This window comes from Carcharhinus amblyrhynchos, chromosome 18, assembly GCF_965287045.1.
Source record: "Carcharhinus amblyrhynchos chromosome 18, sCarAmb.v2.hapA, whole genome shotgun sequence".
Taxonomy (NCBI): domain Eukaryota; kingdom Metazoa; phylum Chordata; class Chondrichthyes; order Carcharhiniformes; family Carcharhinidae; genus Carcharhinus; species Carcharhinus amblyrhynchos.
Genome location: NC_137341.1, coordinates 14,831,441 through 14,847,948, shown reverse-complemented (window position 1 = coordinate 14,847,948; position 16,508 = coordinate 14,831,441). Strand labels below are relative to the sequence as shown.

The 16,508-nt window shown below is 38.6% G+C and overlaps 1 protein-coding gene across 1 annotated transcript in view; it reads right to left on the bottom strand.

Moving 5' to 3' along the window:
* Positions 1-390: 390 nt before the first annotated feature.
* The window catches only part of gna12a (guanine nucleotide binding protein (G protein) alpha 12a), a 99,380-nt gene continuing 83,262 nt past the window's right edge, over positions 391-16,508 (bottom strand). The window contains exons 3-4 of the mRNA XM_080206405.1: positions 12,758-12,808; positions 391-8,642 (exon numbers count right to left, since the gene is read on the bottom strand). Coding sequence (XP_080062531.1) covers positions 8,073-8,642; positions 12,758-12,808 — 621 coding nt within the window. The 3' untranslated portion in view covers positions 391-8,072. The remainder of the gene's footprint in view (positions 8,643-12,757; positions 12,809-16,508) is intronic.

Below are 16,508 nucleotides of genomic sequence, written 5' to 3'. Positions count from 1 at the left end.
GGACCAAGGTTTGATTCCAGCTTTGGGTGACTGTGGAGTTTGCATGTTCTCCCCATGTCTTCATGGGTTTCTGCCGTGTGCTCCAGTTTCCCCCCCACAGTCCAAAGATTGAGGTTAGGTGCCTTGATCATGCTAAATTGCCTCTTAATATCCCAAGATGTATTGGGTGGTGCTTATTGGAGTAAATCTGTGAGGTTAGGAAATAGGACTGTGGTGAGCTTGGTTAAGACACTCTGTCACAGAATCAGTGCAGACTCGATGGGCCAAATGGCTTCCTTCTGCATTATAGGGATTCTATTTTTCTATGTACATACACCAATTTATTTTTACTAATATTCAAAATAGACAATCACACAAAGTCAACATTTAGTAGCAAAAGTGACAGCCAACTTTTTAAACTGCAGTGAATGCATTTTTCAATTTTTATTATCAGATTGTACAAGAGTTTACACACTTTTAGAATATGTTGGAATACAAAACAGAGTACACAGCATTTTCCAGGTTACATGGTACTTGCAGAGTGATATATCGAGGATGTGGTTGGAGTGGGTGCAGGTTTAGTGAGTTGGGACTGAAGCATGTGGTGAAGTCCATTTTGATATTAAACTAATATTGCATTCTGCGTCAAGAGTTTGGCAAAAAACTATATCCCACTATTCAGCACCTCAAAAGTACAGAATTATACAAATGGAGGACATTAAATACAGGCAACTACAATCCACATAAAGTACACTTTAATATTTATAAAGTCATATATACATAAAACATAATAGAAAGCAATTTGAGCTAAAATACAATTTATACAGTTAACAAAGGCATCAAGTGTTTACATGGTTTGTCTTCATTTCTTGTATTTAATTCAAACCGTGGTGAGTAAAGCTTAGTAGAGTTAGTATACTTAATGGACACAGTGATAGGAGATGCTACAAGTGTTTCACCGCATTGATTCTGTGGAATGATTTTCCTCAAGATATAAAAGTGAAATCTGCTTATTCTTTAGGAAGTCAGACAGCAACAGCTGACCCTACGTGCTCTGAATGCCCTTAGCATTTTCTGAATTTGCTCATTTATTAATGATCGCCGCAGGATTCTGTAAATCAGCCTCAATTAGAAAACATGTATAAAATTCATACCAAATCTTGTTCCTTTAAGATACCTTTTACTATTTTTAAAACGTAAAAACTGATTTCTCTATACAAAGTGGTTGGGGTGGATTATCTTCAATGCACCAGCTGCTCAGGTTTTATACTCAGCTACAGAGTCATGTTTACCATTAGTTTTCATGAAAAAAATCATTTTAAGAAAAGAGGAGGCAATTTTTAAATTAACAAGTACATAATCCATCTGCTTTCTTGTTTTTAAAACACAGTCTTTGCCTACATGTGCCCGTCACTAAGCAGAACAAGAATTTATAATTGCAAACTCTTCCTTGCAAATAACATAATACAAGAACCTCACTTAAAATGGCAGAGGAATTAGGATTAATTTGACAGTAATTGTTTTATATCTATTTGCTATATCATAATGAACCACTATAAATTTATCAGTGCAAGGTTCCTTTGCATTCTTCAGCTTTTAAACACTTTTCAGGGGATAACAAGAATGCTCAACAAAGTCACACCTTAGCTCACTCAATTGGTAGCACTTATCTCAGCAGATTGATTCAAGTCCCTTAATATACAAACAAACTCAACCACATCCCCTCAGGTGCCATTTTCAGAGACCCGATCGTTTGATCAGGGGCGCATTAATAGATCTGACAGCATCATTTGGAGAATAGTGGTAAGTTTTGTGTCCTGCCTCAACTTCTCTTTGAAAACACCCCCCCAATCAAAATGAACTGATTACTCACTGCGCTGCTGTTTGTGGGAGCTGGCTTTGTGCTTACCTGACACTAGTGACTACATTTTAAACAGCACTTAATTGGTTGGCACTTTAGCTCATCCTGAGGAAATAAAAGGCGCCAAATAAATGCAAGCTTTTCCCTCTGGCGGAAAATGTTTTCCCTGACACGCAAGAACAAAATACTGAACTAAATAAACATTCCATGTATCTGGATGGAGACTTGTGAACTTAAAAAAAGGCACTCAACGTTCTGAAACCAAGGAAAGAAATTTACACAAATTTCCACAACTGCTTTCTTGATACAGAATCCTGTGCACGCTGCCTTGCTGGTTGTTTTCAGCCCCTTTTACACCACAGCACAAGACAGGATGTGTAACAAAGAAATTCATGTGCAGCTAATTAGTATTTATAAAAATAAAACTGCCATCTTTTTCATGATCAGTGCACGAGCATCTCAAAACATCCCACTAGCTGGCAGTCACATATTCTAGTGTTTATATTTTTTCATTTTTACTCAGATGTGACTGTTAAAACGGGAAGATTTGGCTGGTACAAATTCAACAATAGAGGTTTTACAATTCTGCAGTTACAGGGTGAAAGCAGCAGTGTGACCGACTTAGTAGCCCAGTACAAACAACTATGGAATGTACGTGATCAGCACTATACTGATTCATTCAGGTGAATGACTGAAGGTGAAGTTTCTCCCTACTCTGTTCTTTTCTTTCCTACTCCAAGGCAACTGAGACAGAACTTAAGATGCTGCTCAACCTCAAGCTGCTGCATTCCCACTGATGATATACAGGTTGCTCTACGCACAGTTCCTTTACAATAAGCACTTACTCAAAACTTCCAATTATACATTTATTGCAATAACATGCAGTTCTGTTTAGTGGTAACTCTGAGTCAGATGGCTGTGGATTCAAACTCCAAAGATGCATACAAAAGTAAACAGCCACTCCAGTGCAGTACTGAGGGAGAGTTGCACTGCCTTCTGATTAAATTGTTAATCCGGGGCCCCAACTGTTATCTCAGGTAAATGCAAAAGACCCCCTTCCTGACCAATATAAATCCCTCAACCAACGTCACCTTAAAATGATGTGTATTACGTCATTATCTCATTGCTGCTTGTGGGACCTTGGCGACCACATTCCAAATGTGTCAACACTTTGGAAGTATTCTGTGCTTTGGGATGACCAGAGGTGGTGAAAAGTGCTCTATAAATGCAAATTTTCTAACTGGATATTCATGCTACATTATTTTTCCAAGTCCATCATAGTAACAACAACTGAGCATCCACTCTATTTATCCAACATTCAGCTGGTCAGTGTTGGAGGATGGAATTCTTGGGAACTCAAACATCATCTGTACAATTTAATCCAAGATCTGTTTGAAGTTAAACCAGCTGACCGTGTCGTTCAGCATATGAAAACTAGAAACTAAAATCCGAGCTCACACTTTCCTCTAGTGGAAGAAGATATTAATTTGACAACCCTGTTCTTCACAATTTAAATCTCTGTCGGAGAATAACATATCACTTTCCTCTGAATGCTCTTCAGTACAATGACATCCACTGCAAAGTGAGCTGTGTTATTAATTGCATTACGAAGTTAAATTGGTTGGCACTTAACACCTTGGAAATACATGTCAGTTCTTGATCAGTGCTGTTGAGAGCAATCTCATTAACCTGATATTAATGAACAGTTAAAAGACAGCTTGTTTCCCTCTGACGGATTTATAAAAGGTTACCAGAGTTCCACTCTAACCAGGTGGTTAAAATTCCATCTAAGACTGCATTAAGATGGTCATTTGTGTAAAGTAGATACAAATCCTGGCGACATTTATATTTTCAATCCCAAAGATCAATTAACTGAATTAACTTGGGCATCACTGGCTAGGCCACATTTATTGCCCATCCCTAGTCTCTCTTGAAACTGAATGGTTTGCTCTTGACCATTCCAGAGTGCAGCTGAGTGTCAATCACATTGCTGTGTCTCTGGAGCTGTGTAGACTAGGCCAGCTAAGGCAGCAGGTTTCCTTCCCTAAAGGACATTAATGAACCAGATGGATTTTTCCAACAATCGACAATGGATTCTTAATTCCAGATCTATTTTACTGAATTCAAATTCCACTATCTCTGTAGCCGGATTTGAAATCAGGCCCACAAACATTAGCTGAGTTTCTGGATTAATAATCTAGCAATAATACCATTAGGCCATCACCTCCCATAACAGGATGACAAAATTCCTAAGAAATATCATTCCACAATAACTTCAAAAAACCTTGTTTTGACCTAAACTTAGACTCAGGAGAGTTGACACAATGGGCAGGATTTTCCAGCCTCACTTGCCCCGAGGCCAGAAAATCCCACCTGAGACCAACAAGCTTTTGCATGATGTGTGTCTCGCTCACTATGATTCCTGCAGTGGGTGGGACAGGAAATTTCCGTCCAACAGGAGGTAAATTGCGAGAACAGAATTGGACTGTGCAGGGCAAGAAGCTTTGCAACATGTTTGCAAATGATAAACAAATTGGATTTCAACAGCAGAATTTAGTCAAATTTCATGTAAATGCATTAAATACAGTAAACAAAACCTAGCAAAATATTGTGGAATGAAATGAATGCACAATGAAGTAATAAGGTTTCAACTATGTTCAAATGTTTATGCTGGCAAAACTATTTGTAATTGGAATCTGCCGCTGAGCAGTTCTTAAGTATTACCGGAAAACAGTTTAGGCAACTTAAAGGCTCTTACTTCAATGTTCTGAAGCTTTGGAATAGAATTTCAGCAGATGATTCCCAGATTATCCTCTATACAACTTCAGTGAAATGGTGTTAACTGCCTTTTATGCCAAATTCTACAGGATTTCCATTGATCTTAAGGTAGGAGCTCCGAAGAAATCCCACAGAAATTCTACCCCAAGTCACTTGGCTCAACACCAGCCATTAGCAAATGGAAGCTAAGTGAACATTTGCAGAGAAAAGCATTTTCTGGGTGGGGAGAGTGAAAAAGAAAATGTGGGCATAAAAGGAAGAAGAATTTCAAACTAGACAATGGGGAAAATAAACTATCTTAAACGCAGCCAACACTGCAAACATTGTGCCACAAAACAGTCTGCATCAGATAAGTCAGGCACAGACCAACAGTGAAATGCTGGTATTGCAGCAGCAAAGGAACACATTCACAACATACCAGAGAAGGCAATTGAAAAAGCTAGTATATGACAAAGTGCACTGCAAAAGGTTGGCATCAGATACTGGTCAAATATTTGCCAATCCATCTATCTTTACCATAACAAAAAAAAACACCATCTCGAGGAGTGATTCTTTTAACCATAATCTCCCTTTTCATTCATCTCAGTTTTCCACATATACCCTAAAAAAATAAGAACGAGACTAAGGAAGATGAACACAGCGTAAAGAACACAAAATGAAGCCCCTACTGTGAACAAATTTTTCTGCCAATAAAACTGGACATTCCAAACAGTTTGTACTGTACAGTGTAAAAATAGGAGGATTTAACAGATGGGGAGGCTATTTACTGTTTTAAGCATCTGGGATTTAGTGGGAACAAGAGAAGGGAGAGAGAAAGAAAAGAACAAAAAAATCCCTACTGATTCTAAAAGGTTCATTCTCCATGTCCGCTTCACTGAGTGTTACAAAGATGGTTAAGTGCACTTTATACATAATACAATCGTGCAAACCCTAAACCGAAATATACACATATTTGATTCTAGATAAATTAATTCTGGCTTGTTTTACAAAACATCATGCTCTCTTGGTAGTTAAAGATTGAAACTACGCAGAGGAAAACTTTGAACAAGTTCATGTAACAAGTAGTGGTCAGAGATAAGCATGCCATATACAGGATAATCCTTCGACTAAGGTCAGAGACATGAAGGTGATTGAAAAATGGGAAACATTACAAGTTTAAAAAGGAAGCTTTCAACAGAAGACTTGCTGAAAAGATTTGACTCCATAATTCTGATTGGGTTCTTACTTTCATTTTGCTTACATTTCCCAAGAAATCTCTTAAAATTTTAAGTCTAGGAAGGAATCATTAAAGGGGGAGAAGAGGAGGAGAGAAATTATTACTTTTCATGAGAAGATCATAGAGAATTAATTTTAAAAAACTGATAATACCTTCCCCATTTATTTTAAATGATTAACTTCCTGTGAAAATATTTCTGTACAATGTGCAGTGGAAAGTAATGATAAAAAAGCAAACGCTATCTACATGCAGCTGAAAGAATGCGTGAGAATCACATTGCGTGGGTTGGTAAGTTTGTCATTTTCAGATGAATATCACAACTAAAACTGACTGGAAATTTCTTGAGCTCTGAAAATTGGTTTTAAAAAAAGCAATAGATCTTACGGTACACCGAGTAGCAAGGCTAATGCATCATTTTAATGCTACTGTTAAACAGCTCTTTATCTTTGTTATGCATTAGCCATTTCAAATAAAAATATCTCTCAGGGAGCAGCCAAATTGCCCCCAATTTAACCTGACTTCAGACTCAGGTTAAAAAATTAACCAATTATTTGGTTAATGAATTAACCCACCTTTTATCCTTTGCTTGTGGCAGGGCAGTTTAAATCTATATGTAGTAAACAGCAACAACAATGAGGTAAAGCGTTGCTGAGTTTTTATTGCTGAAAATACTCCTTACTGCACAGGGTACACCTTTCATTAGACAATTAAGCACTGAATTTAAGTATAATTTTCCATATTAAAAGTGTGGCTAAAGTAGTAAGAAAATTCCAAGTGAAGTGAAAATTTGAATTTTCAGACAGAAGTGATCACAAAAGTGAAATAATATTAAACAAGCTCAAGATCAAACTAAAAGTACCAGAGCAAATCTAAACAAAGAAAGTGCTTAAAACTACAGGTAAATCAAAAAAACTTGGTTCTTTCACCTCCAATTCAAACCTGTTGCATTTATCCTTTTAGTGTGTTGCATGATAAAGTACTTAAACCAGATATATCAAAAGGAGGCTTAGAATAAAAACATGCTCCATTTTGTGACAGTGAAAAAAAATAGCCAAAAGTCTAAATGCCCTAGATGAAGGAATTGGAAGATTTTCTAGGTCACATCTGATCAAATCAATCACATTAATGACAGTGCTATGAAAAATGTGACTGGAATCTGTGTCACTTAATTCTGTTTTCATGATTCCTCTTAAATGGTTGGTGGCAGCAGCCACTCATTCCAAAAGGGCAACCTGTGACTCATATCCCAAACTACCTGTGCTACAAAAGGGTGCACTGTACATTTGGATTAATATTTCATTCCAAATCTTTACTCTGCTGAGAATCTATTGGAAAAACAAAAGTTCATACCAACATGCTGATAGTTAGTGAGGTTTTGACTTGTTTGCAGGTACGTAACTGAGTTTTGAACAGCACACCAGACAGCACGCATTTCCATCTCATCACCAAGCTTAAACACTCTATGAATGCTCTACACATAGCCGTAAAGGAACTTTATGAAAATGACAAAAGCTGTCAGTAACAACACATTCACAATAAAGCAGGCTGTATCCTAAACCCCTGCAGTCATACTTAATTGTGAAAAGATTTACATAAACAATGAAATAAACCATCAAGCCAGGTCCTTTACACTGTAATCCCGAATGTCTAGCAAATTAGCACTGTTGCAACTGCCATTTTTGTAGCTACTTGCAGCATTCTCTCTGAAAAGATATAAAGCAAAGGAGGATCAGCATTTCTGCATATGCCATCCACCCTCTCTGCCAAGAGTGACTTCAGACACTAGATCTAGTTTGTGACAGTAGTAAACAGCTGAATTCCAGGGAGTGCTAAAGTCCGTAAAGTAACTTGGATAATAAACTTTCCTGAACTTTAATTGATGCAGACTTCCATGCAAGCACTCTTGAGTTGTATGCCATTTTGGTTTGTGGAACTCAATAGCTTGCAATACATGATTCAGTCACCCACCTTTACAATTGCAAGAGGCCTTAGTGCAACAAACATCTAAACCTATTGTTCATTATGCTTCTGATGTCTGAGCTCTCAGAGAATTGAAAAAGGACACTTATAAGCAATTCCAATAAGATGCTGTTAAGCATCAAGCTGTCATATAATCGATGTTGTCTATTTTATACCCATGACCAAAACTATCAGCAACTCTGAACTCATGAACACAGTGCTGATGGTGCAGGAAATACCAAAGAACAACACAAAGTCCAATGATCTCACCATGACTCTTCACTGCAACATTACATCTTTCAAATTTTCTTGCAGAATTGTGTCTTTCACTGCATGGAATACAAACCGAATGTTTTCTGTGTCAATGGCTGTTGTGAAGTGGTGGAACAGTGGTTTGGTGCGATCTCGTCGCTTGTTGTTGAAGCACTGCACCAGGTACTTTTGTACATCCTCCAGCTTGTGAGGGTCCCATTCAAAGTTTGGGAAATATTTCTTAATGTTGACTGTTTTCACCTTCCCCACAAGCAAGTCCATTTTGTTGAGGAACAAAATAATGGAGACAGAAGAAAACAATTTGTTGTTTACAATTGTCTCAAAGATATTCATCGATTCTACCAGGCGATTTGTCCGCCGGTCTTCCATCAGGACCTGGTCGTATTCACTGGAGGAAACCATGAACAGAATGGATGTAATGCCATCGAAGCACTGAAACCATTTCTGCCTCTGTGACCGTTGACCACCCACATCTACCATTTTGAAAGGAATGCCTTTTATAACAAAATCGTGTTCCACAATTCCTTTGGTGGCTTTTCTTGCAAGCAGGACATCGTGTCTGCTGGGAAGGTAACTCTGAAATAAAGAAACTAAATTAGATAATATTGCATAAGGAGATACATTGGTGATCACAAATTTTCTTTTGCCATCTACCAACAAAAAGAAAACCTAAACACATTCAAATTGGAGGAACTGCGAGATTAGCAATGTGTCAGCTTTAAGATGCTTATTTTGCAAGCCGACAATCACAGCAGGTTCAGGTTCCAGCAATGACTGGATACCAGCCAGACATGGAACTGAGCCTTGTTGTTTGCTTTTGAAAGGAGGGGAGGGAAAAGAAAAGGAACTACTTGGCAGATGTATTTGTTTTCTGAAGGACACATGTTTTCTCCCAATTATGTCCCATGCTACCACGCTGGTGGCATGTCCTACATTTAGAAAAATGATCAGTTACAATGTTCACTGTAAATAACAGTGCTCAAATTTAATTTGGTTAATAGAGATTTTAGAAGCAGTGGGTGTGTTCAGTAGATATTTGAAAAATGTTCTTTCAGTGAGATTTGTGCACTGTCCCTCAAACATTGAGCAATCCTGATTTACTTAAAATAACGTGCAAAGTTTAATCTGAATAGCTGCAATAAAAGCTGGTATTACTCATGGCATAGACAAAACAAAGCTCAGAAACTTCAAGGTGAAGTTAACTGAAATCTACTCCAATGTTTCTCAGACCGATTGCGAAGCAAAAATCTCAAAGGGGATCAAAAGCCAGAGTGATTTGAGTGTTCTGAGTCTGAGATTATTTCTTTGAGATCACTGCCACATGTTTAATTTAGTTGAAAATGCCATAATATTTCTGATTTCAGCACAAAAAAAATTTCTTCTCCTTCAGTATCTAACATTAATTTTAATTTAAAAAGCATACTAGTATTAATTTTAACAACTTTAGGTTGATGAGAAGAGCTTTGGTCAGCTTCACTGTCGCTGAGAGATTAAGCTGATTGCAAATTGATTCCAGTCTGTATTAAGTTTGTGATCTCAAATGGCTATTCCAAGGCTGCAAATTTGCTACAGTAAAAACACTCTATTCTCAAAAGCTGGATAACCAATAATAAATTGAAGCTATAATTTGGTAATGCAAATAGTGCATTCGTAAGCTAACGATAATTACTGAATTTACAGCTTGACCAATTAGAACTTTTTTTTTAAAGCTGCAAATTTCCAGGAGACAATCATGTAAATTTTCATGAGACATGGCAGTGATTTCCAAACCACTCAAGTCTGAGAATCCCAGCCTAGTTTGTACTTATGATGTGCTGCCAACAGGAAACTTGGACTGAACAAAGAACAAAGAACAGAACAGCACAGCACAGAAACAGGCCCTTCATCCCTCCAAGCCTGTGCCAATCATGATGCCTGCCTAAACTAAAACTGCATGCACTTACGGAGTCTGCATCCTTCCATTCCCATCCTATTCATGTAGTCATCTAGATGTCCCTTAAATGCTTCTCTCACCGCCTCCCCGGGAAGAGTATTCCAGGCATAATCAACTAAATTACTGAACACCCACAGCAGCTAATATACTACTAAAACTGTAATAGTCAACAGACGTGCAGTAAAATTGCTGTGGGAAGAGGAGGAGTGGTACTTCTTGACTGACAGTTTCTCTAAGTTCATTAGTCGTAGAGGCACTATAACTACCAACACTGGGGCAAGAAGCAAGACTCAGGAAAAAAATCTGACATGGAGACTTGAAAATTCAAAGGGACTTCCAACTTTAGGAATTATCATCAGAAGCAACTGATGGAATCATGGCCAGACAACCTGAGTGTCTTAAATCAAATAGAAACATTAATGTTCAAATGGCACAGGTGAAGGCAGGACAGAATTACCACTAAATCAGCACATTAAAAAAAAATCCTCCTCATGCAGAATCATACAGTACAGGAGATGACCATTTGGCCCATTATATCTGGGTCAGCAATTGGTGCTGCAAACTGTTTCATAAACAAATGTATTTGAATGAGAAGCAGAGCGGCTTCCTATGAGCTGAAGAATGCTTGGTCAAAAGTAAAGGGTAGCCTCTCCTTTTCAACTCTTTTGTTCCCCTTTTCTCACCAGCTTTTTTCCTATCTTTTGCAGCTTGCCACTATAAATGAAATAGTCAGCAGTCTTAAACAGCCAAAGAAAAAGTTTGACAGAACCCCAAGTCACTAACTACAAAAGACATCTGGGGAACTTAACATAATAAACTATTGGCATCATGCATTTTTGGAAGTGATGAGCATTTCATCAGTCCCAATGTCAACACAAATCCAACCATTTATTTTTCACTAAAACAAAAGTAAAATACTGCAGATGCTGGAAATTGGAAGAAAAAAACTGAAAATGCTAAAAAAAATGCAGATCTGTGGAGTGAGAAACATGTGGAGTTGACAGTGTTGGACTGGGGTAGGCACAGTAAGTAGTCTCACAACACCAGATTAAAATTCAACAGGTTTATTTGATAGCATGAGCTTTCGCAGACTTGCCCCTTCATCAGATGAGTGAAGAGTTCAGTTCTCAAACAGGGCATATATAGACACAAGACAATGGTTGGAATGCGAGTCGTAACAGGTAATCAAGTCTATCTGAGAAAGTTATTGTTTCCCATCCATCCCTATGACACGTCCTCAGAACAGGGGTGGCATAGTGGTTAGCACCAGGCACCCGAGTTCAATTCCCAGCTGCAGGTCACTGTTTGCGTGGAGTTTGCATGTTCTCCCTGTGCCTGCATGGGTTTCCTCCCGGTGCACTGGTTTCCTCCCACAGTCCAAAAGACGTGCTGGTTAAGTGCATTGACCATGCTCAATTCTCCCTCAGTGTACCCAAACAGGTGACTAGAAGATTTTCACAGTAACTTCATTAATGTGAGCCTACTTGTGACGCTAATAAATAAACTTTAAACAGCAGACACATAAATCACAAAGGCACTGTAAATTACACACATGCACAAATAATATAAAGATTAAATATAAATGCCAGCCCATATTGCCATCTGGACAGGCATTTGATTTATTTCAACAGCTGCCAGTAATCGGTTTCCCATTTGAAACAATAATCCAGTTCAAATTAATCAGTCTTAAAGGAGTCTTGCATACATGGTGTTTGACACTGCTTCATGAAATAGTCCGATCTCTCCTTCAATGCAATTTCAGTGGAACCCAATTCTCTCCCAATGGTCTCAGTCTACTCCAGCACGAAATAACTTTCTGGGGAAAGGCAGGCAGAGAAATGCAAAGTGGAGCTTTTGACACAAAGTAGCCAATTTAGCATCATTTCTCCATCAAGACAAGTGCCAAAATGTGCCGGTTAGGTGGACTGGCCATGCTAAATTGCCTTTTAGTGTCTCAAGATGTGTAGGTTAGATGGGAATTAGCCATAGTAAACGTGCGGGATACGGCAGGGAGAAGGCCTAAGTAAAATATTCTGTCAGTTGGGGTAAAATCGATGGGCCAAATGGCATCTTCTGCACTGTAGGGATTCTACGAGGGCAAGTATCAACTGTGGAATTTTGCTACTAAGAAGACTTAAATGTTTGAATAAGGACACAGATTGTTCCATGACCTTGTTGTTAACAAATTGGCTGGTAGCTTTTCCAACATGAGCATCATCGCACTGTAAAAATGCATGGTAAGGTCATGCTAAGTTACTATATGCCCGTTTGATATTGAAGGACAAATGGTAAGGAGAGGAGAAAAGCAACTGGCCCAAAAAAAAAGCCAAGTCATGATATGGTGGACACGCCAACCATCAACATGATGCAAAATTAAACTTTAAATTAAATTTTAAACTTAGAATCCTATAGTGCAGAAGGAGACCATTCAGCCCATCGAATTTGTACCAATCACAATCCCACCCTGGTCCTATCCCCACAACCTCACATTTATCCTAGCAAGTCGCCGGACACTAACGAACAATTTAGCATGCCATATCCACCTAACCCGCACATCTTTGGACTGAGGGAGGAAACAGGAGCACCTGGAGGAAACCCATGCAGACACGGGGAGAATGTGCAAACTCCACACACAAGTGAACCAAGCTGTTAGGCAGCAGTGCTAATCACTGTGCCACCGATATAGCCAGTGTAACCTAGCATTCCAAATTAGCACAGGTGAATTTCCAATGCTTGATTGTTAACATAATATACTCACCAATTGTCCAATCTGGTCAAGATTATCCAGAAAATACTTCACAGATTCACCCTGTTGGTAGGAAAAAGTTAAGAAAAATAAATTACAATTTCCAAAATTAATTGGAATCCATTCAGATCGAGGTTAAAAGATTAACCACAATAATTCTTTTAAAGCAGAGTGAACTCAAACCAAACACTAAATCATTGTTGAATACGTTAAAAGTTCACTTTTTCACTTGCGAATTAGAGTAATATGACAAAATCAGTAGGAAATCTTTAATTCTGAAGTTTATGAATAAAGTAAGGTTCTCAGATTTCAATCAGCAGCCAGACTATAAATCACTGCCGGAACTGTAACTCTTCAGCTTGAATCGGAATTTTATTACAGTAAAAAGATCTAAAATTTTGAAGAACAATTGCTAAACATTGGATTTACATGTTACTTTTTGTTCTATATATTTTAAAAAAAATCATCTTTTCACCCGCAGAACCTCAGTACATCGCAAATCAACTCTCACCCCGCAGTGTAAACAATAGTGAAACATCAATGTGGCAATCATTTAATCTATCATCAAACATCCACCATTTCACAGAACTCAGTTTAACCTTTGAATTTAAAAGTGTCATTCTCATTTAAACAATGAAAACAAAATTATGCAACAAACCTGTGAAAAACTTGAGATTTAAATATATTTGTGCTGATTTAATGTAAATAACAAATCAAGAGCTTAAAAAAGTGATTGGCTGTGCTGCAGCAGGTTTCCTGCAATGTGGCAGCGAGACCTGTGAGAATAACTGCTTCTTGACCTCCAACCATAGATTCCTTCCCTGCCGTCCTTGCTGCTTCAATCATTGCTGTTGTCTCTGACGGAGCGGCAAGTGGGAGTGAAGGATTGGATTGGAGAAGTAACTCCTCTCAGATTGCCTCTCCCATATTCGCTGCTCCTCCAGTCATAACACCAAATTATTTTCCCATCCTCACTGACACTCGAGCTTTCCATTGTTTAGTCCCATTTTGACTATGGAGGCAGTGAATTTGAAGTCACGTTTAGAATGGTGAAATTCCAGAATCAACATGTCAGACGTCTGCCAAGCTGAAGAAATATCCCATCTCTGCATTTAATTATTGTATGTCAGACAAATATCCTAGCATAAATGGGGAACAGGAGTATAGTTTGGATAGTGGTTTCATGATCAGCAAACAGATCCTATTTGGAAATCTAGAGAAATTTTAACCTGAATACAAGAGTTTTGTGATTAATAATATCACAATGAGATATCCCCAAAATTCCAGTTGTACACAGGTTCTCTGCCTCACCTGTTTTCCCACAAGATTGATGACTGCTGCATTCTGTTCTTACTGTCAACTGAAAATTTCATCAACTTTGCTTGCATTTTTTGTTCTTCCCTTGCCATCATATAGTTCGGTCATTCTTCCTTTCCTCGCCTTCTCTATCACCATTTCTAGGACTAAGTTGTTAATCAACATCTAATAGAAACAAATCAACTCTCACAGCTACCAGAATCATGTTTCTTTCCACCATATTTCAATTGCCTGGTGTCTACATCCCATCCATTCTGACTATGACAAGTCCCATACCAATACTTCTGTAGGCTTTCCCTCACACCATCAACAATCTTAATATTTTACCTCTGCTTTATGGTTGCATAAGGAGTTCTTGACTAATTGCTTAACAACATGAGATGCACATTTTTTGCACTGATTCCAATAACATCTATTTACTACATGATGAACTTCTGCTTGCATTTCTGACAATTACTTAATGAGCTGTGTGGGGTTTCCCCCATGTCTGCATGGGTTTCCTCCCACAGTCCAAAGATCTCGGGTTAGGTTGATTGGCCAAGCTAAAATTGCTCTTAATGTCCTGAGATGTGTAGGTTAGAGGGATTAGTGGGTAAATATGTGGGGGTAGGGCCTGGGTGGGATTGTGGTCATTGCAGATTTGATGGGCTGAATGGCCTCTGTGCTGTAGGGTTTCTAGGATAATTATAATGAAAAGCTTTACTACATCAGCAATTGCTTTAGGATAAACAGACTTAGAACAAATTACTCGTGTAGTAAAAAACCTAAGCAAGTGGACAAAGCAGGAAAGTGGAACTGAGCCACTTCAGATCAGCCATGATCTTATTGAATGGCGGGGCAGGCTCGAAGGGCTAGATGGCCTACTCCTGCTCCTAACTCTTATGTTCTTATGTCATTTACTCTTGCCATCATGTTCCTTTCAACCAGGTGTAATTAAAAAAATAGCTAATTTGACCAACCAATATTTTGATGAACAGTGGTCACTCAATAAATGGAAAATTTACATCTATGGAAAAAAAATCTCAGGCATTGGGGACTTCCAGAAAAATGTCAAGAGTTTTACTATTACAACAGCTAGTCACAGTATTAGAGAGCCTACTGTGATCTGATAAGAGTTTAGCAACTCAATAAGTCAGTTCCAATAGTCATTTCGAATCCTGATGCTTCAGCGCTGGGGGCTGAAGCACCAAACCATTTATTGGTGCACTTAATATTTGTCATATATGCACACTGATGGATTGATTTTAACTCATCCCACCCAGAGGAAACAGAGCAGTTAAAATGGCCTCAGTGGGTTAACAGCACCAATCCCTTTACCTACTCACATACAGCAATGTGAACTTACTCTACTGACCCACAGAAGTCAGTGATATTCCTTTTCAAACATGAACAGGAGAATTCAATGACATTGTCACAGTTTGACTGCAATTTTAATCCAAATTCTGGACAGGAAATCCTTCCTGGCTTCCCTGCCAGTGAGATGAGCTGTCAGAACTAGAAGAGATCCAGAGAGGCATGATCATTTTATTATTTTGTGTACTTGTGGGTCAGGAGGAATTTTCCTTCAGGCCTCAAAAGGAAACCATAAGCCTCAGTCCTAAACTTGCTTCTCCATCCCCTCTTGACTTTCTTGTAACCCACCTGCCTCGGTGCCAGGTGACATCCTTCTGATAGCACTTCCCTCTGGATTCAGACAGGAGGCTGACTATGCTGATGGGATCTAGTTGTTAAAATCTCCCTAGCCTTTGTCTGTAAAGCACTGCTGAGTGTTTTACCATCCACCTAAGCCTCCAACTGCATTTTTGTTTCTAGAAGGGTCATTTTAACGAGAAGTGAATTAGATGCTCAGTCTTGTTCTGTATAATTAGTATGTGTAAGGAGAACATGAGCACAATCCATTTCAGGGCCATTTCACAGTGAAAACCTACAACCTGCCTCATTATTGTTTCTACTATGTTCCAGGCAGCGTGGGAGGGCTTGCCTGAAACCTCCCCAGACATAAAGGCTCACCAATCAACCAATTTAAAACAGATCTCAGTTCAGTCAGAAAGCTCAATACATCATCCCCTGATCTGACAGATGGAAGAAATCTGAAATAAAATTATAAATGGCGACAATCAAAAAACTTCAGTTCAAGGTTACACTGTTGACATTTGTTCCAAGTCCCTCTGCATGCTGCCCATTTTGCTGCTAATAGGTGGGTGTTTGTTGTTCTGAGATGGCTCTCTGATTTTCTTCCCTTCATTGTAAGAATTCTGTTCGTAGTCAAGTTGATCCTCAGCAGCTGGGAGGAAATGGTATCTCATTTAATCTCAAGTTTGAGATATAGAAACAAATCTCTATATCTGACTTCCAGTAATGTGAACAGTACAAGCATTCAACCAATCAACGTTCATCTCCAGCATGGGTGCTCAGAGGTCTCATTGTCCCAATAATGCAATGGCTT